The sequence below is a fragment of the Lissotriton helveticus genome, chromosome 11 (assembly GCF_964261635.1).
Source record: "Lissotriton helveticus chromosome 11, aLisHel1.1, whole genome shotgun sequence".
NCBI classification, from domain to species: domain Eukaryota; kingdom Metazoa; phylum Chordata; class Amphibia; order Caudata; family Salamandridae; genus Lissotriton; species Lissotriton helveticus.
In genome coordinates, this window is record NC_136072.1 from 1007015180 (window position 1) to 1007041723 (window position 26544).

At 41.4% G+C, this 26544-nt stretch overlaps 1 protein-coding gene across 1 annotated transcript in view; it reads left to right on the top strand.

Moving 5' to 3' along the window:
* Nucleotides 1-25621, top strand: part of SVOP (SV2 related protein) — a 381533-nt gene extending 355912 nt beyond the window's left edge. Inside the window, exons 15-16 of the mRNA XM_078667399.1 lie at nt 15064-15153; nt 18521-25621. Coding sequence (XP_078523525.1) covers nt 15064-15153; nt 18521-18745 — 315 coding nt within the window. The 3' untranslated portion in view covers nt 18746-25621. The remainder of the gene's footprint in view (nt 1-15063; nt 15154-18520) is intronic.
* The last annotated feature ends 923 nt before the right edge of the window (nt 25622-26544 follow it).

Genomic DNA, 26544 nt, shown 5'->3' on the forward strand with positions numbered 1-26544 from the left:
CTGAGAGAGAGATACAAGACCTCCTTCATTCTATAAACCAAGGTACAGAGCTGATTAGATCCTCAGAGAATTCTTGATTCAGATTCTTGGCAAAAACTAACTTAACTTAAACTGCAGCTCACTTACTCCTTCCCACGTACTAGGCTTAGGTTAGGTACACCGGGGTAGGCGTATCTTAGAAGCACCAGTTGAGTACGTTTAGTCAATGATTTTATGTATGTATATATTGTATCCGTTTTAAGTATCATATGGCTCAGAAACCATATAAATGCTTTTACAGTATTATTTCATAATACTCCTTTTACTGTATGCACTTTACTTCATGATAAGTATTGCAATTGTGGCAATTCACTTCTCTTGAATGAGAAAGAGGACTGCTCAATAAATAACACCTTTTATTGAAAACGCCCGTCTCTCTATTTCTCTGCACTCCTGGTGAAACTAAGTATGCACGATTGACTGAGTGAAATAGCTATCTATTGTTTTCACACGACTCTGGAGATATACTCCTTGTTCTGGAGGGAGCAAAGTTGTCATGTTTATGCGGTTGTCAGAAACGAATCCCTTCTTGTCTAAACAGGAAAGTTAACTCCTTCCTGTTCATTCGAGAAAGTTTCTAGTGACCTCTGAGCTAGCTGGCATACCTAATTAAGTCTAACATATTCAGTAGAGACCTAGTTGACCTCAGTCCTACGTCTAAACTATCGTTTATGTTATTCCAATGCGCAGAGCCTATTGGGAATATAGGAACTACACTACATGGCGCCCAACGTTTGGTAAGGCAATAATCTAACGCAAGACACTAGAGTAACTCAGTCGTGCTTTTCACACAGACCCCTTTTCCCGTAAAAACTCCAATGGACGTCTGGAGTGGGTAAAAGGTTAATATCCGCCGGAACTTAGTAGGAAGAGATTCCTATGTATTAGTTTTTGGTTTAGTCAACGTTGAAGAATACAGTGTTCCAAAATATTGTGCACCTAATCTTTGTTTTCTTGAAACTTGCTCTGAAACTTTCTGTCAGTAAAATGGGAGAAGGTCATGAAGAAAGAGATGCTTTAGCAGCTCAACTCCTAGCGGATGTCCTTGGATGTCCCTTGCTCAGGTGCGAGAGGGTTATGTGGGCAGAACCCCTACCCATTTTTCGAGTTACAACTCCTAGCGGATGACACAAGTCTCCGAGAAGAAGACCCGAATGCTTTAATCATTCCGGTAAATGTAAGAAGAACAATAACTCTTAAACTTATAGAAAATGGACTGTCATCAAGAGGTGGTACAGTCATATTTATGGTAGAGGCCCATGAATATCGGCAGACAGAGGTATTCTATTCATGGATACATTTTCCAGCAGCACACGCTGTGACACAAGATTTCCACTATTACAAAATAGAGGAACCTCCGGATGAATACGCCCCGTTCTAGGGCATTGAAATCCCACTAACATACCAAGAGCACCTGCTCTGGTTTAATGGCGCCCTAAAACATCAAAATCACATCACCAGGCTCGGTCCACTAGGTAGACCAGGAGCCACATGGCCGGGTCTAGCCAGTTACACACCACATCCCGACATTGAAAAAATGTCAAGCGAAGAACTTTTAGTTAAACTAAAAGAATTAACAAAGGCATATAGAGAATTAGTTCAATTAGCAATTGACGGTACAAACTGCCGCCAGAAATTGAAAGAAACAGATTTAGCAGAACAACCTTTTGAACTTGCCAGAATCATAGCACTGAAAATCCTGAAAAAACATTTATTAAAAATAATCTGAACACTCCAAAAAAGAGGTGGGAGGGTAATAAACAAACCACTCCCAGAGAAAAACAGTTTCAGTCCAGAGGAAGGTCTACTCAACGGAGAGATAGATCTCCAGAACGAGGAAGCAAGTCTCCCCACAGGGAACCCTCTGAGAAAAGATACAACCTTAGAGATAGGGCTAAATTGAGAAAACCTGACAAATATCAAGATATTGATACACGTCCCTCTCGATCTTTTCAGAATTCCTCACAGAAATCGGAAAGAAGAGGACGGTCAGAGCACAAAGAAGAGTACGTCAAGTCCAAAGACAAGGAACCTGCTCAACAAAGTAAAAAATTACAATTTACAAAAATAGAAGGTAGCTAGTATTAAAATAAAACATGCCGAGGATTCTGAGGACACAACTGAAAAACGGAGAGTGGGCCCAGACAATGCTAGACAGCGCAGCAGAAGTGACCATAGCTCGGAAGATCCTGATGAATCTTCTGGAGACAGTGGACGCGAATGAATACATTCAGGTGGAAACTGCAGACACCAGAGTTAGCAAACCCCATAAATTATATGAAATAACATTGCGTAGAGAGGGGGACAAAACTAGGAAAATAAGAGGTCTCTTTTGGGATAACTTATCTAAAGGCTATGATATCCTGTTAGCTGAGAAAGACTGGTCACCAGAGTTTGTCAGGGAGTGCCCACATGGCGAAGAAATTATTATGCCTGCCTTCTCAAATCACATTCCAATTCATAAAAAATACACATTTGCTAGAAAATGGGCAGTGGCCCAAGCCCCTGCATTATATAAAAATCATGTAGGATGGGATGAGGCTTCTCCCCACCACAGAAATTCAGTTAAAAAATCAACCAACTGCACAAAGGCAGTATCCTGTTAAGCAAGAAGCTAAAAAACAAGTCAGGGAGATCTTAGATCAACTTGAATATCAAGGGGTGATTGAAACATGCACCTCACAAATGAACAATCCTTTGTTTCCTGTCTCTAAGCCAGACGATTCATATTGTCTAGTTTTGGACTACAGACACCTAAACTCTTGCTGCAAAACATTTGCAGTACAAAACTCACACAGTGCAGCACTAATGAATAACATTGTGTGCAAAAAATATAAAACAACATTAGATATCTCTAATGGTTTCTTCTGTCAAAACATAGCACCAGAAAGCAGATATTTGACCGCTTTCTCCTGTATGGGGGCCCAATACAGGAGAAAGCGGTCCTGTATGGGGGCCCAATTCTTGAATCCCACAGGGATTCAAGAATAGCCCAGGATTATTCTCAGCCAGGGTAACAGAGTTACTACAAATGTACAATGATGAGGCATTATCATATGTCGATGACATCTATCTTACAGATGACGACCTGGAGACACACTTGAAAAGAGTGAACACCATAATACTTGTGTTCGCAGCTGAAGGGTACAAATTCAACTTTAAAAAGTCACGAATTGCTCACCTAACTGTCCTGTTTTTAGGATATGAATTATCAAGTGAAGGCAAAAGCCTAGCAGACAAGAAAACCTTGGTTCGGTCTCCGACACACGGACGGTTTGGGAGGCTATGAAACCTACGCTGCGCGGGGTAGATATAACATGGTGTGCGGCGGCGCGGCGCAAACGACGGGGGGAACAGGTGCGGGCCGCAGCGGAGGTGGAGCGGCTGGAAACTCAATGTGGGGTGGCGAATCGCTTAGAGGACGTAGGGCAACTTTTGCTGGCGCAACAGACATACGCCTCTCTCCAGCTAGACGAGGCCCGCCAGATCTGGTTGGCGACCAGAAGTAGGATCTATCAATGGGGCGACAAGTCCAGCACCATGCTTCATAGGCTCTGCCAGAAGGTGTTCCAGGCACAGGACCTGCCGGGCCTTAGGGACGACACCGGGGCCTCCATTACTGCTTCGAAAGACCTTGCGAACAGCTTCGCTGGCTACTTTGCGACGCAGTGCGCCCCGCGGGACCCTCTCTCGGCACTTGATATTGATAAATGTATTGCCGATCTCCCGCCCCGCGCGCTCTCTGATGATGTGCGTGAGCTCCTTGAGGCCCCACTTTCGGCAGATGAATTTGGCACGGCGCTGGGGGAACTCAATACCGGTAAGGCCCCCGGGCCCAATGGTTTCCCTTGTGAATTTTTTAAACGCTATCACCTGCAGCTGGGACCGCACTTCAAAGCCGCCCTAGAGGTGGCACGAGAGGAGGGCCTACTGCCGGCGGACTGGAGGCATGCGGAAATTGTTGTCTTTTGTAAACCCGGTCGGCCCCCGCACCGCCACGAGTCCTATCGGCCAATTTCTCTTCCAAACATTGAGGCCAAAATACTTGCTAAGGCACTCGCAAATCGCCTTCTTCCCTACATATCGGACTTGGTCCATCCGGATCAAGCCGGATTTATGCCCCGCAGGGCGACGCGGCACAATATCAGACGAGCCCACGTAGCTGTGGAGGCGATGTGTGGGACCGGGGATCAAGCGGCAATGCTACTAGCCGATATCAACAGGGCCTTTGATTCCCTGAGTTGGGCCTACTTATTTGCCCTCCTTCTGCGCCTTAACTTAGGGCCCCACTTTCTGTCCTATACCAGGCTTCTTTATACCGGTCTGACGGCCTCGGTGAGGGTGGCGGGGGAGGTGTCGGCGGCCTTCCCGATAGGACACGGCACTCGGCAGGGATGCCCCCTCTCGCCTTATTTGTTCGCGCTCGCTATGGAGCCGCTGGCGGCGTGGGTCCGGATGGATGCACAGCTGAAGGGGTTTGAGTGGCAGGCGGGACCGTCGGACAGAATCGCATTGTATGCGGATGATGTCCTGTTCTTTCTTACCAACGTGAACCGCTCCGGGCCGCGGGTCCTAGACATCATGAGAATCTTTGGCGAGGTCTCCGGACTCTGCTTCAAACTACAGAAGTCCACCTTATGGACTTTGGGTGATCACTTTGAAGTCGGGCCGTGGGCCTCAACACTGCAGAGAGCGGTCGGGGGCCTTAAATATTTGGGAGTGTTCCTGACAACCATGCCGGCGATAGCCTGGGAGCGCAACGTGGTTCCTGTATGGGACAATGTGCAGCAGGAAATGAAGTGCTGGTCCCGCATGCCGCTCAATATTTATGGTAGATCAGCTATCTTCAAGATGGTTGCCCTGCCCAGATTACTGTATCAACTACAAAACCACCCGTTCCCAGTCCCGCCGCAATGGTTTCGATTAGTCAACTCGGCTCTGGGTCGCTTTTTGTGGGACGGTGGCGCGGCGAGAGTTGCGCTGCGAACCTGCTTTCTATCCACATACTGTGGGGGACTGGCGACCTCAGATATTCTGTCGTATTACCAGGCTTCACATTTAGTGGTCCTGAACGACTGGTGGTACTGTGACGGGGATGACCCGGCGTATGCCCTGGAGCGCTTCCTGATAGAGCCTGACTCCCTGCATACGGTCTTATACTCCCCTCAGCTGCGAAAGAGACTGCCTAGAGCAACACAAGTGGTGTTTCAGGTATGGCGGCAGGCACTGCGCCGTATGGGATGGTGGGGAAAGCTAACTGGGGAGACCCCGCTCTGGCATAACGGGCAACTCCCGGCCCTGATGTCCCTTCCAGGGTTTAGGGGCTGGGATTTAATAGGTATTTCCACTTTGGGCCAGGTCCTCAGAGGCACCACGCTTAAAACCTTTCAGGATCTCAGTGCAGAATTCAATATGCCCCGCACCCAGTTCTTTCGCTATTTACAGCTTAGGCACGCTTTGACGCCCGCGCTAGTGGGCTTGACTACACTACCCGAATTCAGCCCGATAGAAGCCAAAGTCTTTATGGGGGACTTGGAGGACCGTAAAATATCCAAAATCTACCAAACATTAGTGACACACCGTTCCTCAGACCTACAGCCCATAAGAGATCGCTGGGAGCGGGATGTGGGAGAACTGGAGGAAAAGGACTGGCGGGAGGCTCTTGAGTCCCCCAGGGGAGCGGCAATAGCAGTTCGTTTACGACTAATACAATTCAAATACCTGCACCGTGCATATTATACCAGAGAACGATTGTGGAAGGCAGGGCTGATTGAGTCCCCGGCGTGCTTGCGATGTGGTTACGTGTTGGGCACCCTTTTGCATACAGTGTGGGAATGTTGTGGCCTGGCGAGGTTCTGGAAGGGTGTGTGGGACTGTTTGTCGGAGGTGCTGGGGTGGGAGCTCCCTCGCACGGCGAGATTGGGCCTGCTCCATGTGCTTGAAGGGGTGGGTGGGAATGTGTACAAGCGGCACTTGCTACTACTGGGACTGACACTGGCCAAACGTGATGTGGCTCAGGCCTGGAAGGACCCTGGGGCTCCCAAGGTGGCCGGGTAGAAGAAAGGCCTGGACTTTTGCATGGGACTGGAGCGGCCGGTGTTCGAGGCCAGAGGCTATCCTACAAAACATTATAAAATATGGAAGAGATGGGCCAACTATAGGGGATTGTGGCTGGAGCCCCCACCGCCGCCAAGGGGCGAGGAAGGGCTGATGTAGAAGGCATATTGAGGCTCGGCTCTTTCCATGTATGATTGTATACTTCACATAGCAGTGGTGAGGAGACGGAGTGTTGCAGGACGGGGGGGAGGTTGGGTAGTTGGGGGGGGGGTGGAGGGTGGAGGGCATTTTCATTAAATGTATCGCACAGCATGACCCGTGATTGTAGTCACCGTCCCTCCGGGGTTCGGTGCAATGTGGATGTTTATTTCTGCAACTCAATAAAACCAGTTTTGAAAAAAAAAAGCCTAGCAGACAACTTCTTAGAGAGGTGTGCAGTACTCCAAGCTCCAAAAACGCTGAAGAACTTACAATCAATACTAGGTTTCCTGAATTTTGGAAGAACATACATTCTAAATTATGCAGAGAGGGTTAAACCTCTCTATGAATTAATAAAACCTGATTTCAAACCAATTAATTGGACTCAGAAACACACAGGAATTTTAAGATCATTACAAACAGACATGTTAACTAAAACAAAACTGCAAACACGCGCAAACGAACGCAACCTTGTAATCCGAGTCATCCCAGGAAGATGCGGATTCACGTACCTGACCTCTAATGAGGGAGAAACGGTACCAATAGCTTATAAATCACACTTGTACACACAAGCTGAAACGAAATTCAGTTCTACTGAAAAAATTCTGACTGCGGTTCAAACTGCTGTAGCAAAAGAAAGAGCCCTAGCCCAAAGCAAAAGCATATCTATTTTAACAGCTATATCAGCCCTTGAGGCAGTAACAAGACCACGCATTCCGAATGCTGTGGCATTAGATCCAAAATGGATACAATGGGAAAATTCTCTTGCTGCAGAAGACGTGAAACACGCTTTTGATCCGAAAATAAAAAACTAGAAAATTTGGAATACGAACATGAATATCCTCTGCCAATCGAAATTCTGCCTCTAGAACGGTACACCTGTGTAATCTACACAGACAGATTTGCACAACATTACGTTGTGGATAAAAAATCTTACAATGCAGCGTGCGCGTTTGTTAAAGTTCGCTGGCGTTTAGGTAAATTCAGACCGATAATCACCAAAACTGAATCACTCAGAAACTGTACAGCTCAGAGAGCTGAAATAAGATCTTTAAAGATGGCGCTTGAAAATGCCGATCGCGAGTTCCCCACACTAATAGTGTGCAATTCGCATTACTGCGTCCGGTCTTACAATAATGACATGCATACATGGATCAAAAACGGTTACAAAGATGAGACTGGTGCCACAATAAAGCATAAAAAGCTCTGGGAACAAGTAGTTCTTTTACAGAAAGAACTACAAAAGACTCACGTGATACATACACTGAGTCATCAACGTGATGGCGTTCACGTTGCGGGGAATTCATTGGCTAACAGAGCCACGGCGGCAGCTGTTCAACCGTCTTCCGTAGCTACAAAAAAGCGTACTAGAAAACAAATAGACGGTGAAACGCTACTAGCAGTAAAAGTCTCAATGAAAGGCAACTATGCAGCGTTACCTCTAAATGATCCACTCGAAAATAAATACATAATTGATGCGAACTCCATTCCTTTTGCTCAAATCCCTGGAGTGGGGGATAGAGTAATTCCAAACACGAACCGGAGGGCTTACTTGATTCAAGAAGCACACATGGGAATGGGTCTGAGACACCAAGAGATCGTGAAATCTCTAATAGAATTACAATCACAGTACTGGTAGCCGGGGATGAGCGTGCAAATTTATAACTTTGCAATGAATTGTGAAAACTGCAACAGAGATCGCAGTTGTGAACCGGACCAGACACCTGCCCAGACACCTCTATTAGAAAGCATCAGGCTATCTATACGCTGAAATCCAACCGGAGAAATGCGATCCCATAATTATTAAGACGAGATTCATTTAGATGTAGGCCCCAGCGCTCGGCTGACGCCAGAACTGTTATAAAAGATTTGCGAGTCTTAATCTGCACATACGCAATTGGCATGCTACATTCTGACCAGGGTCCTGCGTTTAGCTCTCGAGCTTGCAAGGAGGCCATGGCCAGCATGGGCATTGCATTGCGGTACTCTAGTCCATTCCATCCCGAGGGAAATGCGGTAGTGGAGAGAAAAAACCGTGACATAAAGCAATCTATAACGGCGAGGGTCTTAGGTTCGGGTGAAGGGTGGGTCAAACATCTAACAAGTGTCCAACGTAGTCTTAACAATCTGCCAAGAAATTCTCTAAGAGGTATCACTCCATACAAACTATTGTTCGGTACTAGAATGATAATCCAGGACTTATATTGTCAGACTTCAGTGGTGAAAGAAAAATCCTTTCATATCAAAGATTGTTTGGCTGTTTTACAGGACTTAAATGAAACAAGAAGAAGTCTAAGTAACACAAAGTTAATGGCAACAGCCACTGAAGAAAAACCACCTGTCCCAGCAAGACCTGTCTGGATTCCAAAGATTGGGGATCTAGTCAGAGAGAAGATCGCGGTGAAGAAGGAATTTGGGCCTTCTTACAGAAAAGCAGTACCTGTCTTAGCTGTCAGCGGAACACCGCCCCTTGCTGGTAAAAAGGAGAACAGAGTTGTATCAATCGACCTAGTAAAACCACAATCATGTGGCCAATAATAAGTAGTAGGCCCAGTGGACTCCCAAGAAGTAGCAGAAGACCAAACCTTGCTACAATCCAAGAGGTTCAAACTGAGAGACTAATCACTTTTGATAAACCTGCAGTAAATAAAAAAGGACTATGCAACAAAGCAATGGAACTTGTGCCTCTTGAAACCCAAATTGCAACAGTTCGTCAAGAAACACCTGTCTACAATGATGTAGCTTCAGACTATACTAATGTGACAAAGGAAGATTCAAAGACTAAAGAAAATCCGGAAGCAATTCCAACAATTGCAGAACTGCATATGGCTACTTCATCAATTTCGATGACTTTTCTGATGATCCAAGTGAACATGAAGAAACGCCAGCAACAAAAACTTTCAAAGAAAAAATGACTGAACTCTTTCATCAACTCAAAGAAACATATCTGATTTCTCCATGGATTGAATTATGGATTGTGTTAGGTGTACTTTTCCTCCTACTTTGGCTCATCATGATTTTATGTTTGGGTAGATTTATTGATGGAAAATATAGTACAATGGACACAGCAAGTCAGAACATCAACTTGGTCCTAAAGCCACACAGATCATCTCACATCGAGAAAAGAGAACTGTCATCAGTGAACATCACAGCCATTCCAATACCTGGTGGTATAGCATGGGACAAAACGGGTTACAAAATCTATGGCCCGATTGAGCTCTTGAAATATCCACATCAGTTCAAGGTTTCCTTAAGTGACTTTGTAAAACCAAGTACTTTCTCTGATGATTGGGACTTTGAAAATATTAATACTATGATGTCAGATTTAGAAATGTCAGCAAAATTCAACAAACATGACTATTTGCAGGGTTCATCAAATTATGAAGAAATGTATTTCTTTAATCATTATGGTCATCATTATTTGCATAAATCTGCTAATCCTAGAAATGTTTTTACTTATAATTAATGGGAACATTGTCCAACACCGCCAAAAGGCAGCTCGAAAACATTTTATGAGAAATTCCCATACTTCTCAGGGTTTACCCCAACTGATCCAGAAACGTTTTATTTCAACATGTTAAATAAGACAGGAAAGAAAAACATGTTGACAAATACTAAATTGATTTATTCTGAAAAATGTTATGAAAAAATGTCTACATTTGGTTTTGAATTTTGGAAAAACAACATTGAAACAAAAACCATCTGGGGTACAAAAGACTGGCAGGTACAAGGTTTAGAATCATTATTCAGAGCCTGCATGATCCCAGAACAGATAATATTTCTGAATGACACCATTCAACAAACAACCTGTCTCTGCCTAGCCAAGATAAAAGACTTAAACAAACCGTCTATTCCAAAGCCCATCCCTGATAGTAATAGCACTACAGATGTGGAGATAGACATATCCCACATTTTACACCATAACAGAACAAATCCTGATTGGAAAAAATGGTTGATCTGGCCCACAGACACTAATAACTGTCAAGATAGATTCCTGAACAAAATACAGGGGTTCAAACAGACCAGGCCAGACCCAAGATATTCCCAGAGGCAACATCCAGGGATAGTTACAGCATACAGTGTAGGGAAACTATGCCTCGAATGGCTACAGAAATCCACACTGGCTGAAATTAAGCAACACTTGACTTTACTTAAAGAAGGTGCTGACTTGCGAGATTTCTTACTGGGACCTCGCAAACAGCGTCAAAAACATTTCATATACGCCGGTATATACGCTGCTTACAACGAAGCTTGGAAAGTGACGCAAATCGAAACTGCAGAAAAAATACGAGAAATTGATCGTATTAATTTGGAAAAATCACTTTCTGTAGTGGACAATGGGTTAACGACTCTCCTCCAGAATTTATTCCCTGGACAGCATTGTATCATCTGCTATTGATAAAATAGAGCAGGACTTGCTAATGTTACAACATGGCCAGTCCCAATTGCGGTCTATTGTACAGTTAGGCTGGACATTACAAAATCTGCGTTCAGGCTACGTGCCATGGCGTCTAATCAACACAACGTCATTATTTTCTATCTTTAACCTTACTGATAAACAAATCAGTTTGGCACGAAAAGGAGCAGACTATACGATTCTGAGCATTGAAAAACTTGAGAGATTACCATTGACAATGTCAGAGAGACCTGTCATTGAATGGATAATACATGGTACAATTACAATTCTGATAACAACTTTTCAGTTTCAATATTGCCAAAAGTATATACCAGCAGGCCTGTATGAAAGGTTGGGTAAAGGATACATCAAGTCAACCTGGAATTTACCTTATACACATAAATGTTATAGTGAAGGGAAAAAAAGAAGTATTTCTTAGTGGTAACAACTGTAAAAAATCACTAAGCGGTACACTTCTGTGTCAAGGTATTAACTTGCATGGAGCCTGCGAAGGTTCATCAAACAACCTTTCATGTCACCTGCACGGCACTCCTGCAACACAGATAGAGCCTTTTCTCAGACAACTTTCCAACGGCAGCTATGTTATAATAAGTGACCGCAGCTGTTGTGGCATGGTGCCAGGAAAAGCCTATCTCATGAGCGTTACTTCCATGGTCACTTGTTGTATGCAAGTATTGTATCCAAACAGCAATCCAGACATGGAGGCGGCAATATGGCCTTCTTTGAATATCTCTTCTATTCGAATTGATACTTTAAGCAGAATGAAGTCTATTCTTTTACAGACAACTGTGCCTTTAACCTCGTCCAAAGAGACGTATGATCTGTAAGTTGCAAGTACAGCGGCAGAGATACATTCCCTATTATCGACAAATTGCCCCGTGCATTTTGTAGAAATGTTAAGCCAAATCTTAAACATGTCAGATACCAGTGGCATCGCACATGTATTTAAGACAATTTTTTTGGGACTGTTAGCACCCTTTGAGACAGTTCTGGGCATCTTCCCGAATTTTGTGCATTCAGTATTCGGCGGCCTGCCTCTTCTTTTGGGACTCGTAGCAGGAATTTTATTTTTGTTCCTTCTGCTCCGATATGGCAAGCCCAGCCACAGATAAAACTCAGGCAACAATGGAAGAAATGATCGTAGCTATACGATACCAAGAACGGATCACTAATGTCCTCGGCTTTGCCCGGCTAAGAGATCTGAGTACTACCTGGTTTCTTTCAGTCAGACCAATCTGGCAAGATTGCATCTTACCTGTGCTTCGATGTCTGCTATGCGGAGAAGAATGCGTGTTGGTCGTCTGTCTTACACTACCATCAGCAGTACCTATGGATATCGATACTTTGCTTGGTTCGGTAACGGCTCATGCAACGTGTTGTCCCCAGCTGCTACCTATTCTGATGACGGCATTCGTTGAGACTTCACCATTACCATTAGGTGGCAGTGAAGTACGAGATGAAAGCAGCACCACACAGGTACAACCTTCCGTGAACATTGCTGATCCAGACATCGATGATAGCAACGCTTCGCACATTTGCACTATTTCAGCTTTTTCGAACTTGGTCGAACTTCCACCTACTGTTGTAGACCAATTTTTCGCAAGCCTGTCTGATCTGATGTTCTCTCCTAACAACGAGAACAACTTTAAAAACAACGAGCACACAGCGTTCCCTGAACTCTATTTTTTTCCCCTGAAAGAGAAATAATTTTTTCCATTTCCAAAATATTTACCTTTTTTTCTGGCACATGGTACTCTGCTTAAAGTAGAACTTCTATTTTTAGAGACTCTAGAGACAATATTTTGACTTAGCCTGTAGCACATGTACAGTATTGTATAAATATGTGATGAAATGGTCTCGACCTTCTTTTCTGTATTAAGAGCCATTTCATAAATGTAATTTTCGCAATTCATTCAGCCAATATTTATGTATGCATTATCTGAATGATACCACTGCTTGAAAAACGTACAGTATAAATACTCATTTTCGTGTATATACCATACACCATTTCAAATGCAATTTATGTATTTTGGGGTGGGTTGGAAAACACATGCATCGTTATATGTTTAGTATTGCTTAGTATTTAGTAATGATGGACATTATAGTGGAGTGGGTGTTGTAAATGTATCTAGGACCCTATTTAAATATTCCCGATTGATGCCCTTATGTGGTTATAACAAAACATATCCTTATAAAGGCATAAGAATCATATCCATATTTAGTCATAGCCAATGCAGTCCAAATACGGCAAGGCTACTCCCATAGACTCCTAGAAAGTACAACGCGTTCTTTAAACAAACCAAGCTTCCAGCAGCCCGGGACTTCCCCCTGCTTTTGTTTTGATTTGAACAAGAACTCCTGTAGTCCAGAAAGAACTGTAAGTTCTTAGTGACGTCTTATGTCCAACCTTACGTCAAACTCGGCACCTTTCAGGTATAAATATACCAACATTTGCCTTAACCCCTTAAGTGCTGCCGTCGGCCAACGGTCGTCACGGGCACTACCTCCCCAGTGCTGCGTGCGAACGCTGGACGTCCAGTTCAGCACCGGATAATGGACAGCGCAGCACTGGGGAGGTTTGTTTACTAGCTCCCAAGTGGTTAAGCAAACACACGGTGGTTTGAAGCAGAGCGGCTATCTACTTGCCCGACGCCCAGCTGATGCGAGTGCCGAAGGAAGCCGACCCTCCCATTTGACGCACTGAGAGAGACGCTGTCTTTTCTCCTGCCGAGAAATTCCAGCTCTGGTGTTTCCAGTCACCCTTGCGGGTTGCTGGGAGATCGAGTCCTGAGAGAGAGATACAAGACCTCCTTCATTCTATAAACCAAGGTACGGAGCTGATTAGATCCTCAGAGAATTCTTTATTCAGATTCTTGGCAAAAACTAACTTAACTTAAACTGCAGCTCACTTACTCCTTCCCACTTACTAGGCTTAGGTTAGGTACACCGGGGTAGGCGTATCTTAGAAGCACCAGTCGAGTACGTTTAGTCAATGATTTTATGTATGTATATATTTTATCCGTTTTAAGTATCATATGGCTCAGAAACCATATAAATGATTTTACAGTATTATTTCATAATACTCCTTTTACTGTACGCACTTTACTTCATGATAAGTATTGCAATTGTGGCAATTCACTTCTCTTGCATGAGAAAGAGGACTGCTCAATAAATAACACCTTTTATTGAAAACGCATGTCTCTCTATTTCTCTGCACTCCTGGTGAAACTAAGTATGCACGATTGACAGAGTGAAATAGCTGTCTATTGTTTTCACACGACTCTGGAGATATACTCCTTGTTCTGGAGGGAGCAAAGTTGTCATGTTTATGCGGTTGTCAGAAACTAATCCCTTCTTGTCTAATCAGGAAAGTGAACTCCTTTCTGTTCATTCGAAAAAGTTTCTAGTGACCTCTGAGCTAGCTGGCATACCTAATTAAGTCTAACATATTCAGTAGAGACCTAGTCGACCTCAGTCCTACGTCTAAACTATCGTTTATGTTATTCCAATGCACAGAGCCTATTGGGAATATAGGAACTACACTACAGCAGTGCATGTTTGATCTGTATGTATCTGAAGTGTTCAGTATTCGCAAGATCGTACTCTGTTCATAGTTGAGCGAAAGTGACTACTTCTCCCGCCTTCCACAGATCCCCGACCCTGGAAATACTGATCAAGTCCCAGCGGTCAAAGCCCCTTGGTGTGTCTTAAGTTGCCAATATCTCTGCATCCCAGAGTGGGGTGGCCTGCATGACTTTACCCTCCCAGCCCAGGCTCTTCGTAGCTGTCCGCCATACTTGGACCACATGCATTGTGGGGCTTGTCAGTTTCAGTTTGGTGGGGTTGATGTAGAGTACCCTTGTGAAGTCTGCCCCCGGGAGCAGCCACCTATCCATTAGATATCCAGGGTCCCTGTAGTCAGTAAATTATTAATGTTTTGCCACTGAGTTCAGTCGCAAAACATTCGTACATATCAATCTTATTTGGTATTTGAAAGGGACGCCCTAAACTCACCTTCTCCAAATACTGAGCAAACGTAAATTGCTGTTCAGATACGTGTGACTAAATGACAGTTTAATTTTGTACATAAGGAAAAACCTTTTTGCGGTTGCAAACAGCTCTCTGAGAATCCTTTGCTTTCACAAAAAGGCTACGAACATCTGGCCCTAAATGCTAATGTCTTCCAAGGTGGCATGCTGCACCCAAACACATATTTCAGCGAGCCTCTTGCCTTTGCAGACGGGCTGTATGGGGGAAGTTCTGTAGTTCTGGCATGTGTAGGAGAATACTAAAATAGTTCAAATGTGAACCCGCTTAGGGGGCTGACGTGCATGTATTTTTTATTTATACAGGTTTACCCTACAGCTACTCGAGCTCTAGGTTTGGGGACCTGCAGTGGGATGGCGCGAGTCGGAGCCCTAATAACTCCATTCATTGCACAGGTATGTACAGTTACAGTATCCTTTTGAAAGAAGGAGATTATGTCAGGTATTCCCTTATTTAAATAAATGTATACTTAACACAGTGTGTAACTGAACAGCAGTTGTGACATTTTGAGCTGCATAGTACAGTCCTAAATTGACAAACTGAAACCAGTGATTTGTTGATTTGAACAAAGATGTTAATTCTAACTATGTGCATTCTAAGGTATCCTGTGACTATTGTGCTTCTGTTCCTTTTGTAGAAAACAAGGTGTTACATTGCTGAGGAAAATCAATGGATCGTATAGGCATGGATATAGATTTTGAACCCCTGGTATTCATTGCTTACACGCAGTGGTGGAAACCGCAACGATACCACCATGGAACGTGGTTGCTTCTCGGATTTTCCCCTCCTTGCTTAGGTCCCTAAATGACTAAACAAGGGGTGGGACGGAGATGGTTGTCTGCGACTGGTGCCCTGGGTCTCAAGAGGCTTGAAAGAGTTAGTGTAATGGCGGATGATGTTCCCTGGTTTCATCTACACCCGCCTCTACTCGGTCTCTGCTGATCCAAAAGATGCTGAAGAAGGCAGATGATGCTGGTGCATCCAAAACCATCATCTTCCTTATTATCTGTGGGTCTGTACAGACCTGCAGCAGACAGTGACTTCAAGATAGCCACTATCTGCATGGTCTCTGCTTTCTGCACTCTTCTTTGTAGCGGGCAGCATGGCCCGGGACTGAAATGCAAGGGAATGCCTAGGTGTTAAGAAGGAATCCGTCAGGATGCTAAGTATTGATTTTGTTAGCCTGAAGTAGATTAGAGAGAGGGGTGGAAGGTCATTTAGTGTGTAGCTCAATTATGACTCCCCTTGCACAACGAATCCATAGGAACAGTTTACGAAACATCATGCAGTATATAAGTTTATAAGTGTGCCATTACCACAAACAACATAAATTGTATATAAATAGTTATCAATATTGGGGGTTCATGTAATTGTTCAAAGTGACATCATAGACAGTTATGTCACTTGGAAACATTCTGTAGAAAACAACCCTGTCATAGATTACTCTCACTATAATATTGTAAACTTTGTATATGGGGCCCATAATTACTCACTGCTCCGACAACATAGTAGTGAAAAATTCAATTGTGTTTCACTTCTGTGATGTTGCTGACATTCCAGGAACAAACATATACCCGGGCTCTGCCTTTGAAAAGCAAATCCCTCACCATACCACTAGCAAAAAGGCAGTACAGTTAAAACGAATTTTCTGCATATGACTTTTGACAAAAGAAACAAGTATTGGAAAAACCAATAGGTTTGGCGTTGGCTGCCTGACATTTGGCTTTGGTAATGTTTGTTTTGTAATGGTTTTTGTAAAACTTTAACTATATCGGCAGCAATTATTTAATATATGGCGCAGACCGCTTTCACCTCAGTGGCTGGGCTTATTTAATTATTTAATCACTAGCGCTACTGAAGCTTTTAAAATGTATAATTTTTTTATCACTTTGGGTGAAAGCCGCATTTGCGCTTTCACTTTAATGTTGGCTGCACCCCTTTGTTTAGACACTGCTCACTGTAACCTGAATATGCTCTCGCATGCTCTTGGCATTAAAAATAAAAATGCCTTTTATTTATGTGTTGCTATTAAAAACACATAAATAAAAGGCATTGTCATTTACAATGCCAATAGCTTAAACGCTCGCAAATGCGAGACCGATTGCATTGAAAATGCTTGTTGATTATGTTTATGAATGAGATTCTGTGATCTTGCTTCTGTTTTACGGTACTATATTGTATCTTGCTGCTTCAAAGATAAACTGCTTGTGTCATGTTCATTTACTATATTGTAGACTGCTTAGGTCATGTTACTTTAGTATAGTGTATCCTGCTGCTCAAGAGTTAGACTTCTTATAAATAACATCGATTGTTGTCTACAGAATCTTAAGGCCGATGCACCGAAAGTAGGACCTCGCCCCACTCCAGTGCTCCTCTATGCTGACAATGCCGTCCTTATTTCAAGGACGGCTAATGGTTTGCAATGCCTGATTGAAAAGTTTGCTCATTTTATGACTAAAAAGGGTTTAAAATGGAATTTAACAAAAACCTTTGTCATGACTTGTGGCAAAAATAGAAGAAGGATCAAAAAGCATTATGTGAATGGCATTGCGATTGAGAGAGTTTCAAGTTTTACTTATCTGGGTTTACTGTTTAATGAAAATGGTACATAGGGTTCACATATTAACATATCAAATTTATACGAAGCATAGAGGGCATTTTTAGATTCTCAGAAAAAATAGGAAATAAACCCATAAGGAAAATGCTCACCCTATATAGAAGTAAAGCAATTTCGACTGCATGCTATGGTGCAGCTTTATGGGGGAGAGCTAATACTGTAACCCTCCAAACACAAGAGAATAAGTTCTTAAAACATTTGCTAGCCGTCCCAAGTTCTACATCTAATTGCTTAGCTCATAGAGAATTGTCTGTCCCCTACATTAGCGATTTTATAAAAAACAGCTGGTTTAACATTGCATGGGATTTGGACGAGAGAAGAAGCTAGGTTCACTAAGAGCATAATACTTGATTGCTTGGCCCTAGATAATAGTAGGAAAATATTGTGGCTTGAATATATACAAACTGTATTAAAAAGCTGCAAACTAATTCCAGAGCCTAAGGAACCTATGTCTATTCAAGAATATAATAAGAAAGAACTGAAAACAAGGCTTATTACTGCTATGGACTTAGTAAGGGAGGGTGACTCAAGTACAACATAAAGTATTATTTTTTACTATGAGCGCCCATTTTTTATGGGCATACAACCCTACCGTATTACAGTAAGAAACGTTCAGCATAGGTTCTTTCTGACTAGATTAAGACTTGGTACCTTACATTATTTAGTTGCGTTCCCTAAGATTCGTTGAAGGTACCATGTTTCACCAAAATGTCCATATGATGGAAAATCTCCTCAAACCACGCTGCATTTTTAATTATTTTTTTATTTTTATAGGGACATTCGTAAATTCACTTTGAAACTTATTTTTTTAGTAAATAAACACTATCATTATAAACAAGCTTTTAATTTTATATGTAGCCTGGAGGATGAAAAAATTATGAATGCTGCCTGAATTGAATTGACTTCTTATGTCATGTTATGTTACTATATTGTATCCTGCTGCTCAACAGATAGACTGCTTATGACAAGTTATGGTATAATAGTGTATCCTGCTGCTCAAGAGATAGTCTGATTATGTCATATTGTGGCACCGTACAGTCCCCTGCTGCTCATGAGATAGATTGCTTATTTCATGTTATGATACTATATTGTTTCCTACTACCCAAGAGATAGCTTGCTTATACTGTTCCTTATTTACTCCGCAGGTGATGCTCGAGTCTTCTGTATACTTAACCTTATTAGTCTACAGTGGCTGCACCGTCCTAGCAGCCCTGGCTGCCTGCTTTTTGCCAATTGAGACAAAGGGTCGAGGCTTACAGGAGTCAAGTCACCGAGAATGGGGCCAGGAAATGGTAGGAAGGGGATCTCACTCGTCAGTCAACCGATCACACTCTGGATCACAGGAAGGATGGGAGGGGAAACAAGGCTGATGCACAGAACATACACAGTGCATATAAGCTCGAAAACCTGACGTGTGCCACCACCATGTGTCAAAGCGCAAGAGAGTGTGACGTGGACCTCAGAAAGTTATGTTCTTTGTGCTTCTTGCCCATGCTTGTAAAAATGTAACTGTGTAAATGGAGATGCTTGACCCGGGTGGAATTGAAACTTCACAAGTTCATTTCCATAGTCTACTGTGCTTGCATGGTCAGCTACCCAGCTTAAAACATCCCGAGTGAGTACGTAACTCTCTGCCTGATGGCAATTCAAGTGGCAGCTGTTACACAACTGCATCATGATGCTTGAAAGCAAACAGAATAATATGTATACTCTGCTCCTGGCTTAAAACATGGCAATTTCCATCCTCCTCAAAATGGGAATACTTATTAGATGCCTGCCTGCCTTGCACTTTCAGTCTTAACAAAAACCATGTGGAGAAAAGCAAAACGTTTTCTTAGGTTTTGTGCTGAAAAAGTCTGTTTTAGGAATCATGAAGAAATCAGAACTTGATAAACTGTTGTGTGTGTTAACAGATTTAATTTCAACTTGTCATAGTTGAAGAATTAAACATCTCGGAACAGATTTACTAAGGCATTTGCATTGCCATTACATCACTGAAGGCGACGCAAGGGCTTGAGTGATATATACTAAGCCATGCAAAGCCACCTTGGGTGGCTGTGCGTGGCTTAGTAATTCCGAGGTAACGCAAGACAGCGCAAATCGCTGCCTTGCATTACTCTGCATTGGGAAGACACTCCATGAGTGGAGTGTGGGCATTCACTGACATCCGTCCATGTATTTTGGGTCATTCCCAGATTTACTAAGGATAGTAAACCTAAGACTACGTCAAAATGCTATGCCATCCCAACAGAGGCATGGAGGGGAGAGATATGTTTATTTCTCCTCGTTATTACTTCTTTCATTGTGTGATGCATTTTGTAGCACACATTGAAAGAAGAAAATGCCTCTGAGGATTGTTTTTTTTTTTAAGAAAGGTATCTCTTCCTGCACAAAGAGAAACCTGCCTATGACGCAGGTGCCCTAGCAGCATGGCGCGTGAGTGCCTGTGTTGGCGCTAGGCAACACTCAGTGTGCAAAAGCAGATAGAGGGCAGCAATGTGCCATATCTATGTAAATATGGTGCATTCCTGCTCTTCCCATTTGCCGCAAGTTGTCTTGCTGCGCTGCGTTGCGTCAAATGTTAGTAAATCTGGGCCCCAGTGTATAGAATTATTTACGTGCATTTCATATACTAATGAAATATCTTGTAGGATTGATGATATGTTTTGTTGTTGTTGGAAGCATTACATCTGCTTGTAAACTTGACAACTGCTTCACCTTTTTTGTGACTGTGTGAAAGTGTCAGTGATTTCATGTATGGTTGAATTATGGTTCATGTTAAATAGTTTACAATACATATTCATACCCATGCAGTTGTGTACCCAATGTCATTTCAGAAACAAATGTTAATCTTTCTAGCAAGGGTCCCATACAACTCCAGGTTTCATATTACAGATACACCCTCGTTAGAGTGTGTTTGGGCTACATGCGTGTCAGCATGATCTGTATTACAGAAAAGGCAGCTCAAGGATCTGCAGCCTCTTCTGTAGGGACTCTTTGCACTCCCGGGGAATGCCCCAGGAGTGCAAAAAGTGGGCACACATGCCCGTTGCGGCCTAAGACACTTTTTTATTAATACAGCTTGGATTTTGAGAGCGTAACTAGAACTCGAAAACAACTATATGGGTGTGTGCTTTTCATCCTTGAATATTCTCTCTCAAAATGGGAAAAACGCAGTAAAGTTCTTAGAAATATTTCACTATCCTTGAAAGTGCAGAATCCTTTTCAGCATATAGTACAGGGTAGCATATTGACATATTCTAATATGTGTAACAAGGGTGAATTTATTAATCTACAAATGAAGGCATGACCATATAAAAATACTGAATACTAACTTAAAATATAACGACTGTCACTTTTGACTGCCAACTGCAGAGCATTGACTCCCATAGAAGTTAAGCACAAAATGATTTGTTAAATAATTTTTTTTTATCAAAATGGATTAATATTTAAAACATAATTAAAGACTTCGAAGAGCTTTATTGTGTAAACTGGTATAGGATTTTGCAAAATAGTACCTGGTTCATAAATGAAATCTGACACATCGTTCCTTCTATATTGTGATGAGATTTCAAGGCCTACATTGTGACAGCCTGATGAAGCAATACACAGGGCCTAATTTAGATCATGGAGGAGGGGAAAACTCTGTGACAAACGTGACGGTGATCCCGACTGCCACATTACGATCCCATTACATACTATATTGGTCATAATACGGCGGATGAATAGCCGTCACGTTTGTGACGGTTAATTCCATCCGCTGAGATCTAAATAAGGCCCAGAGTCTTACATTTGTCGAAGTTAACCTTTAGCTACAGCGGTTTCAGCCATAATAGTTCAGGTAATGATATTTATTATAAAGATTTTTCTAAGTTGTTTTTGTGCACAGTTTGGAATTCTGTCAGATAACAATACAGTAGAATCGCTGTACATAGTCCTCAGAAAACCCTGTTTTCATGCAATAGAGTGTTCTGTACTCAATTGTGAAATAGTAAAATCATCATGGAAAGAAAAAAAAAATGTTCCCATCTGAGCCAATTTACATTTGGAATAGCTAGAGATATTGCTGTTTGCTTTTAAAAAAAATGGAGACCGAACATCAAAAGAGGCAACATCGCAGTTTGCTTCTGAAGGAATGAAAATAGCAGCAAAAAACTATTTGTTCTGGTTACAATTTCTCTCTTGGTTTGATGGATACATTTAGCAAGGAAATAATAAATAATTCCACTAGAATCTTAACAGCAAAGCAAAGTATGTATTTCTACAAAAATGCATGGTCGTTCACACTGCATATCTTTTGAAATTGACATTGTGTTCTCATTCTGTGACTAAACTGGCTTTGCACCATCCAACATCTCTTAAATGTAATTTGAAAGATATTTGTTAAACTTTTAGCTGATTCCTGCACAAAGTAATCCTCTAAGAAAATCCCTGCTTTTGAACATGGTTTTGTTCCTAGGTGACCCATGGTTGAGTATATAAATACTAGTTCCTTGCTGTGTGACTGACAAGAAACTGAGCGTATGAATGTCCAACTTGTATTTGTTGTGGTGGCATTTAGTGCGAGTCCTACGAGTTTGCGGGGCTTGCAGTGGAGCAGAACGTAATCGCTCTCAGTTTATTGCTTGAGTTTGGGATTTAAGTCCGGTTTCCCATCTGAGGATAGTAGCTAATCGGGAACTGTCAAAGCTGTTTAGAATATACTGGTGCCCAGACAAAGATGTGACCGTCTTCATTCTTAATTGTTATTTACATGGCACCCATGGTCGACAAAGCAAATGAACTATGGAGGTTCATTTGAACTCTAGGTTTAGGATGACAACCTTCCTCCAGGTCATTATGGGCTTTGATTCCAGTTGTGGAATTTTGTGTGATAGCCTAATGCATTCTGGATGTTCTAGTGCTGTTTTTTCCTTCCATTGAACTAATTAGACTGAAACGCCTACAATCAATGATTTGAGGAGAAAGGTTTAGGACTGGAGACGGTGTCCATAATAACTTGGAGTAAGGTGGTCAGCCTAAAGTTCATAAAAATATGAGTTTGTGGAGGCAATGTTACATTGGGCATCTCTAGAAAAGAAATACTACTGTGTAATATTGACATAAATATTAGACAATAACGGGCATTCTTCAGTCAAACTTAATATAGAAAAAATGACTTATCAAATCTGATGTCCAATAAAAGGATTGGAAATTATACTGGAATCTTTCAGAGTTCAAATGAATGATGTCTATCAAATACAATTACAGTAGTTCTAAAAAATGCTTGCAAATCTTTATTAAAATAAATGATATCACTATTCTTCTTTTGTAAGCAGAAGCAACATTGTAAACATGGTAGGACTCTTCCTACATATTTATCTTTTTCGGGCACATCCATTATGCTTTCTCAAAAATACTTTCGCTGTCTTCAGTATTCAGATTAATATGGTACATAATATGGTACATACAAAACCAAGGTAGACTATTAAAGTTACACAACTCTCCAAGATCAAAGCAAGGTAGTACTGCCAAGATTTTAAATATATTAGGCAGCCATGTGCAGTCTGTTGTTGAAATTAGTGTCAGGGAAAATCAGATATCCCAGAGACACTAGTTTGTTATTGCCTACAGATGCATAGGGTCTCTATTTGGTAAAAAGTCTTGAGGTATGCAAAATACAAAGATAGTGGCCAGTTTCAAAGTGCAAATTTCAAGCCATTAACATAATGTACACTACTTTACAAATTGGATTGATGTGTCAATTCAACGTGTACAAAATATAGGGGTCCCCTCAATAATTTTGACCCATTCACTAAAAGGATGCTAGGAACTTATGCAATATTGATCTTTGATCTGAGGATGGCTGTAGAATTTGTTTTGATTTGAATATCCATCATGGTCAACTGACATGCATTAATAGGCAAGGGCTATTATTGCTGTCTGTCTTGCTAGGTTAATCCCAGGTTAAACTCCACACTGTGTGATATGGAAACCAGAATTCATAGAAGCAATTTTCTTGAAAAACGTTGTGCATAACTTTCAGGGCCGGGAGAATTGATTCTGGGACTTATGAGGCTTGCTACCTAATTCTGTTACTTTAGACTGACTGCAAGTTTTTTTTTTTTAAGTCTGTTCATTCCAGAAGTAACAGTTTGTTGTACTAATTATAATCTGTCATATGATTTCTTATGTAGGTGGCCCACTGTGTGGTTATTAATCATCTATTTGTATTTGTTTACTATTTTTTCTTTTAGGAATTATTTATAACATGATTTATTGGAATATTTGTAGCTAGAATTCAGGAGTACTCCATTTGCTTTTTACAATGACTGTAATATAAACGCATAAACGTAATTATAACATTAGAATGTTGGGAGTTCCATTAAAGAAATTTGAGAGACTCAATGCCAATAATGGCTGGTGTGGACCTTCTGCTATAACAGTCCAATGTTTGTCTTCAGCTTCTCCCTTTTTAATTTTCTTAATTTAATTTATTGAACATTCTACCTCGAGTGAGTAGAATGTTCTAGTAGCATTTTAGCCCTTCGTCTCTTGCTATACTGGTTGTTAAAGGCCATCAACCTCTTTAAAGGTCCTGGCTTGCGATTCAGGTCTATAATTCATGTTTAACATTCATAGCCCTTGACACCAGGCTGTAATGCCATAGTGAAAGGATTAAATATGGGAAAAGAGAAAAAGACAGAAGTATTCAGCAGCAAAGTTATCACAAGTATGCATGTGTTTCACTCGGCATACCATTTAAAACTGGAATTGTAGTATAATTCCAAGTTTGTGGAATGAACAGAGCAAAGGAATAGCCTCACCCTACTTTAATTGGGTATAACAAAGTCCATTGTCTGTCTTTTAAGATTAAGACATACTTAATGTTTGTTTAACATTTCTGTAGCACAAATGGTGCTTGTGCTTGAACTAATATGGTTAACATTCATCTCTGATAGCTTCTTTATTAGACGTCAGTTAAGCTTTTCCTGTTTGACAGAAACCTTCAGGTCATGTGTCAAAACACTGCATGCTTTTAGCAACTTAAGAGCAGCAAAATGTCATCAAGAAGCCATTTAAGGCAGTCAGTGACCTGAACCATCTATCAATTTGCAGCAGCTTGCAATCAATGTTAAACATACAAATTCAGTGTTTATGACGGAGATTTGATTGGGAGCAACAAGCATGAAATAGAAAGGTCATGATGCACTTACAGTTAAAAAAAAAACCAAATAGGAACGACGTTTGACTCAGAGATGGAAGTGATATTGAAGAGGGAAAAGTAAGTTACACTGTTACGTTACTTCTGGGCCTATTTACCATCAATAAAATAATGTTATTTGCCTTTGTTTTCAGCTTCAAAATACATAATAGGATGCCAGACAGACATGATAAAATTAACAAAGGATCCACTTTCACCATCCTAGGTCTGACTATTATCTAGTATCCAACATACTACCTTGTCTATCATTTTTTTCCACCGCTACAAAAATTTGAATTATATTGTCCCTGATCTGGATGAAAATAAAGTGAGGCTGATTCAGAACTACTTTCTGTCTTATCCCTACTAGTGAAGTGCAACAAATACATGACATTTGACTCATTATGTTACCTAACCACCTCGTTCCCCGATATTCTTTTGCCTAAGTGTGAGAGGTGAAACAACTGGCCAATAGATCTTGACTTTTGATCTTGGTAGCATATTGAGCAATGCTTGTTAAGAGGATTTTGGTTGAGAGTACGTTGTAATGGGAAAAAGTAAATGTTTTGTTTTCAATAAGGTAATGCCTTTTAATTGTTTTGTTTATATTTCTGAGTGCCATGTCTGTGTCCCATGCTGGATTACTAAAGATTCAAAATGTATATGCCTATGTGAATTGGATGTGATAGATGAGACTGCTTCCTTCTGCAACAAACAATATAGAGCTTGTCAGGAAAAGAAAAGTTTATCAGTGAATGTTATTGCCTTCCACTGTAGGTGGCTCCAACATAAAAACCTGTCTAATCAATGTGCAAAACTACAAACATCTCAACCCCTCCCAAACGTCTATTGGGAGGGCTACTATGTGAACCTAAGAGATTGAAACATGATATGCTATTGTGTGTTTACCTGTACAGTTTCTATGCTGGAAATGTTTTAACGTTTACATTTTATGTACACCAAGCTTGTACAAATATATTTATGTTTATTTGTCACAAATGAAATGTTGGATAGCTGATTTTCACATTGGATATTTTATGTTGAATAAAGTTTTTAGAAAAGAGTTTGTGTTGCTTTCTGAATTTATTTGTACGAAATTCTGGAATTGGAACAACATTTGGTGCCACACATTAAAGGAACGGTATCATGCTTTCTTATTGCATTGCATACACATCACAAATCAAACGTTATTGTGTGACCAGTTAAAATGATTACAGATATCATATCGCTGTTCGTTAAAAATTAAAACCTTCAAAAAGCTACAAGCTAGGCTTTACCATACAAAACTTCATTGTTGGAGCAAGTTTCAGATAAGTCATCTGTATGTAAGTAACTATTGCTTAAAGATCCCAAACTATTAGGTTTTAGATGCAGGTAAACCTCTCTTGAACTCTGTTTATTGTGTTTCAAACTATGGTGGTCTAGGATGTACTGCAGCTGTCTTCAACTAAACTAGGCAAAGAGAGATCATTCTGTTCTAGGTCTGTTCTAGGTATCCTTAATCTCCCGTATAACCATCGGTGGGCGTGTTGCGTTCGATAACACCCTCACTGTTACTTAATTTATCGGGATTTATAAAGGGCACTTTTGATCAGGGGATTCATTTGCGAGCCCTACATAAAAAACAAAAAGAGGAGCAGAAGGGTATTAAAAATTAGCAGAAGAGACACCTTCTTAGACTTTCACGAAGGCCTAAATTGATTGATATATGATGAAAGGCAAACAGAAGACAGTACGAATGTTGTAGATACATCACTGAAAGCACAACAGCGTGTGAGTTAGGATGTAGGAACTTTCACTACTAAAGTTAAATTTGTGAGTGAGGAGACCTGGACGCATATTGCGTATAAGGTGCACTGTCCTTTTGGGCCCTATTACAATAATGGAGACTGCCCCCAGATTACCAAAAAACCTATGCTGTCCTGGGGCAGCGCATTCAATGAAATATGGAGCACCAGCTTCAAAGCCGCTCCATGTTTCTCTGTG